Source organism: Neophocaena asiaeorientalis, unplaced genomic scaffold, assembly GCF_003031525.2.
Source record: "Neophocaena asiaeorientalis asiaeorientalis breed wild unplaced genomic scaffold, Neophocaena_asiaeorientalis_V1.1 scaffold607, whole genome shotgun sequence".
Taxonomy (NCBI): domain Eukaryota; kingdom Metazoa; phylum Chordata; class Mammalia; order Artiodactyla; family Phocoenidae; genus Neophocaena; species Neophocaena asiaeorientalis.
Genome location: NW_020173405.1, coordinates 860,046 through 865,380, shown reverse-complemented (window position 1 = coordinate 865,380; position 5,335 = coordinate 860,046). Strand labels below are relative to the sequence as shown.

Below are 5,335 nucleotides of genomic sequence, written 5' to 3'. Positions count from 1 at the left end.
TGAAGGAAATAAATGAAAAGGTGGGGGCAAGGGGTGGGGGCTGCCGCCTGGCTGCTGGGTCAGGGAAGGCGCAGAGGACCTGGTGATTGGGCTGAGGCCTGATGGAGCGAAGGGGCAGCGGGAGGAGACGGGGACCGGGCAGAACCTTCCGGGCGGGAGGAGCCGCGAGTCCGAGGCCCCAGAAGGGAGCACACGGTGTGTTTTGGGGACAGAAAGAGGGTGGTGCTGGAGCCAGCACAGAGCGGGGAGGGCAGACAGGCCCAGGTCACACGGGCCTGCAGCGTGGGGAGGTGACATTCTGCCTGCGGTGGGAACCCCCTGGAAGCTTCTTAGCGGGAGAGCCACGTGAGACTGGTGTGGCAGCTGCTTGCAGGGGGACCGTGGGGGCAGGAGGAGGGCGGGGAGGCTACAGTGGGGAGCCACTGTCCCCACGTGGGTGAGCGAGGATGGTGGCCTGGACGGGGAGGTGGCGAGAAGTGGGCAGACCTGGGTGCATCCTGGAGCTGAGCTCGCAGGACTCTCCCTGGATTGTTTCAGGGACGCGGCAGAAGAGAGCCGGGGGTGAGGCCTCAGTGTCAGCCTGCGTCTGAGCTGATGGCAGGAGAGAAGCGGATCTGAGTGGGAAACGCGGGCCGTGTTCCGTTTGGGTTGCTTGTTAGACGTTGAGATGGGGGAGGGGAGAGAGAAATGGAGCGTCCCCAGCATACAGGTGACATGTAAGCCGCGAGATTGCCTCGCAGCAAGGGAGGGAGTGGGATGGGGATGAGAAGAGAGCCCAGGACCCTGCAGCGGTCAGCGGTCAGTGCCAGGAGGGACGTGGCCGGGAGGTGGGGGGGAAGCCAGGTGTGTGGCCCTTGGCAGCCCTGGGAGAAGGGTTTGGGGAGGGATGCTCACAGCTCCCTGCTGCCTTTCGGCCCTCGTAGGCCTTACCCCCCCAGGAACCCAGGGGTGGGTGGAAGTCCCTTGTCACTGAGGGCTTCCTGGCCACTCATGCCTCAGGTCAGGAGCCAGCCACCCATCACCCAGGATGTCACTTCTGATATCCTCTCTCAGGTGACACAGAGCAGCCCTTAGCTGCCTCCAGCCTCGCCCGGCCCCTCGTCCTCGCTTGCTGGTGTGTGGCGTGTGTGACGGCTCAGGCAGTGGCCTCTGTTCTTGCCATCCACTCCCTCTGGGGACTTTGTCCTGTTCGTTTTTTGGGCACTTGCCTCCTGGTTAACTAGCATACTTCGTGCTCTGTTCTGTGTCGTTTGTTGGTTTCATTGGGTGGTTGTCTTCTCCCTCGTTTTCAGATTAGAAGTAGCCCCACCTTACAAATGAGAAAACGGGGGGGTTAGGTGGTTGGTCCAATGTGGTCCTGGCAGCCTCAGGCCTGGGTCTCACTGCGTGCGTGGTTCACGGCTCGTGGCTCCCAGCCCAGCGCTCTGGTCCCCCTGTTCTACCTACAGCCGCTCCAGCCATGGGAGCCTGCCCCTCTCTCCAAGGCCCGGGAGGATCTTCTGCCCTCCTACCCAAACTCACCCAGCTGCCTAGGGCTTGGCCTCCTTGGGTTCCGGCTCCAGACAGAGCGTCCTGGGAGCCCAGACGGACTAGAAGTCAGGGGATGGCCCACAGCCCGGCCCCCTCCTCCTCCGTCCCTGAGTCCCTGGCTCCTTTCTAAATGGATTAGGACCTTTGCTGGAAGGAGCCAGCAGCCGTCTGGGGAGACCGGAGGCCAGGGCTGGCGTGTTGTCTGGTGCCTCCTGCTTTGCCCTGATTCGATTTGGGCTCCAGCAGCTGGGAGGCTGGCAGCCTGAGGCCTTTCTGGAAGTGGCTCAAGGGACTGGGGGGCAGGGGGCAGCTGCGGGGAGGAGGCAAGACTTCACGCGCCCCAGGCAGGCAAACCTCCCAGCTGGTCATGCAACAGACCTGCGATGGGGCTTCGTGCCACAGAAGGCCCCTGGCTGATGCTTGGTCCATTAGCAGGTCCCATCGGGGCCTTTCATACCCTCAGCATCCCTTAATAACGTGGGTTTTGAGCTTTTATTAAAAATAAGGCAACCGGGACTTCCCTGGTGGTCCAGTGGTTAGGGCTCCACGCTTCCACCGCAGGGAATCACAGGTTCGGATCCCTGGTTGGGGGACTAAGATCCTACATGTGTGCAGCACGGCCAAAAATAAATAAATAAATACGGCAACCTAGGAGAAGAAATACATTTTATAAACATTTCAAAGTGAACCCATACACATTTTGGCCAACTGCTGACCTGGCCAGTTTTTTTGTTTGTTTGTTTGTTTTAATTTAATTTAATTTATTTTATTTTATTTATTTTTGGCTGTGTTGGGTCTTCGTTGCTGTGTGCCGGCTTTTCTCTAGTTGCGGCGAGCGGGGGCTACTCTCCGTTGTGGTGTGCAGGCTTCTCGTTACGGTGGCTTCTCTTATTGCGGAGCGTGGGCTCTAGGCGCACAGGCTTCAGTAGCTGCAGCACACGGGCTCAGTTGTTGTGGCTCGCGGGCTTAGTTGCTCCACGGCATGGGGGATCTTCCCAGACCAGGGCTCGAACTCGTGTCCCCTGCATTGGCAGGCAGATTCTTAACCCCTGCACCACCAGGGAAGTCCCTGGCCTGTTATTAAAATCAGTATTTATCTACAGCCAAGTAGCCAACTTGGGCCAGGATGGAGTCCAGAGCCAAGCTCTGCTGCATCCCTAATTCCTTTGAATGTTTCCGTCTCTGTCATTGGATGCATCTCACCTTGTTATGTGTGACGTGCTCTGATTGCTGTTCCGTGTCATCGATTTTACAACCCACTAAAAGGCCACAGTCTGTGGTTTGGACTACGCTGAGCTGGACACTGGCACTGGGGGTGCAGCAGTGATTGGCAGACCAGTCCCTGACCTCATAGAGCTTACAGTCCAGGGGGCAGAAGACACTATGGACTTGGCACTATATTAGGTGCCAGGCCCAGCCATCACCTACCCAGGACCTCTGACCCCCAACCCCAGTTACATGCACAGACTCCTTTACCCCCAAGAAGCAGAGAGGGCAGGACTCACAGGCTCCCTCTGATGCCTGCAGCTCTGTTCCCTGATCCCACCCCTGAACTGGCCACCTGGGACCCTTGCACAGAGCACTAGAAGGTCTGAGCCCGGAGAGGGAAACTGAGCGTTCCTGCCTCTGCCCTCTACCTTCTCCTTTGCTTGGATTGGCGAGGGGACAGCTGCCGCATGGGAAGATGCTGGCACTGGGGCATCCTGTGGGTGGGCCCCCTGGACCTGATTCCTGGGTCAGGAAAGGGAGGGGCAGGATGGATCAGGGACCGAGGGAGGCTGACCTTTGTATCTAGTGGGGCCCAGGCCCGGCTGGGTAATACAGGGCCAGCAGACTTGTTCCCTGCCTGCTGTAGTCCCGCTATGACGCCCTGATCTGAGGGCGCCTCAGTAAGGGGGGAGGATACAGCTCTGTCCTCCGGGAACCTCATGACGAGGGGCAACGTCCTGTGTTGGGGAAACCTCACCTGAGGTGAAGGGGCCTCTGCCCTGTGGTATCTCTCTGCACCTCTGAGATTCAGTCCTGGAAGCCAGGAAGTAGACCGAAGTTCCACGGCCTTGGGGTGGCGGCCTTCCCCCGGGGAGCATGTGACTTGACACACAGCTGTGATGGGGGGACTCGGGGACAGGTGGGAGGCCAGGGACACCTGACCAGCCTGAGCAGGAAGGGACAGGAGGTGGGGCAATCCAGGGCACCTTCCCAGCAGAGGTGACAATTAAAAGCTAAGGGGGCAGGGCTTCCCTGGTGGCGCAGTGGTTGAGAGTCCGCCTGCCGATGCAGGGGACGTGGGTTCATGCCCCGGTCCGGGAAGATCCCACATGCCGCGGAGCGGCTGGGCCTGTGAGCCATGGCCGCTGAGCCTGCGCATCCGGAGCCTGTGCTCCGCAACGGGAGAGGCCACGACAGTGAGAGGCCCGCGTACCGCAAAAAAAAAAAAAAAAAAAAGCGCTAAGGGGGCAGTCAGTAGATGCCAAAGGGGCCAGGGAGGGCACTCAGGGAGAACAGAACTGGTAACAGCTGAGGAGCCGTGAAGGATGTCCGTATGTTTGGAGGGTGGTGACACTTAGAGTGCCTAGAGCATGGGGTATAAGGAGGAGTTGAGGCGAGGGACAAGAGTCTAGACCCTTGAATACCAAGCTGAGGAGTCGGGAGCTAATGTGGGCAGCAGGGAGCCATGGAGGGCGTGTGGGCGAGGGAGGGCCATGGCCAGAGGGGTGTGCGTAGGCAGAGTTGGCATTTAGGGCCTGCCGGGCACACTGCTTGTGGCTTTGGCTCTGGGGGTGCAGACTCGGGAGACGTGCCCTGAGGCACCCGCCTCCGTTATCCTGCCGTCTGTTCCCACACCTGTACGGGCCGTGTGCAGGCTGCTGTGTGTCCAGGCCTGTCAGAGCTCAAACCCCATCATGCATGTAAGACCCTTAGGTGGAGAAAAGGCCAGCTCTTGATTTGTCCCACCTGGGAAGTCGAGGTGGCCTTGGGGATCCCGGGGGCCTGGCGGGTTAGTGGTGGCATGCCATGCCCTATGGCCCACGGCCACCTCTGCCTCTTCCCTTCCTCCATCCAGGCGACCATGGCCTTGCTGGGAAAGCGCTGCGACGTCCCCACAAACGGCTGTGGGCCTGACCGCTGGAACTCCGCCATCGCCCGCAAAGACGAGATCATCACCAGCCTCGTGTCTGCCTTAGATTCCATGGTGAGTGCCCCTGCTCGCCCCTGGAGGAGTGGGGCAGCCAGCCTTTGTAACCCCTGCTGCTCACAGGAGCCCTAGCCGACCTGAGCCTCAGAGTCCCCGTCTGCTACAAGGCCTGTCTGCCGACGCCGGGGGTGGGAGGCTTAAGTGAGGTCAAGTGTGTGGAACTCCAGCCCTCGCCCCCTCGCCCCCTCACCCCGTCTTCGTTGTGCCACCTCTTACAGTTGAAGTCCCATCCCTGGGATGGTCACAAGTCTCCCTCCCAGCAGGTCACCTGGAGGGTAATGCGTCACAGTGATTCATTAGAAACTGTCACCCCCGTTCTTAAAGCCAGGGCTGTAACTGCATCACTCCTCTGACACCCTTGCCTCCATACCTAAACCTATAGCAGTTTATCCCAAATGAGAAAATAATAGGGAATTAATTCCCTGGCGGTCTAGCGGTTAGGACTCAGAGCTTTCACTGCCAAGGGCCCGGGTTTGATCCCCGGTAGGGGAACTAAGATCCCACAAGCTGCACGGCTCAGCCAAAAAAAAAAAAAAAGAGAGAGGGAGAGAGAAAATAATAATATCATTTTCCTGTAGACTTTTCCTGGGGCAAGTTCTGTGATAGAGG

At 59.1% G+C, this 5,335-nt stretch overlaps 1 protein-coding gene across 6 annotated transcripts in view; it reads left to right on the top strand.

Annotated features, from left to right (window-relative positions):
• Positions 1-4,581: 4,581 nt before the first annotated feature.
• GTF2IRD1 (GTF2I repeat domain containing 1) overlaps positions 4,582-5,335 on the top strand; it is an 80,345-nt gene continuing 79,591 nt past the window's right edge. For 5 of the 6 annotated variants that reach the window (XM_024747192.1, XM_024747190.1, XM_024747191.1 and 2 more), the window contains exon 1: positions 4,601-4,723. In XM_024747192.1, coding sequence (XP_024602960.1) covers positions 4,601-4,723 — 123 coding nt within the window. Of the gene's footprint in view, positions 4,724-5,335 lie in introns of all 6 variants that reach the window. The other variant, XM_024747188.1, reaches the window with a different exon arrangement.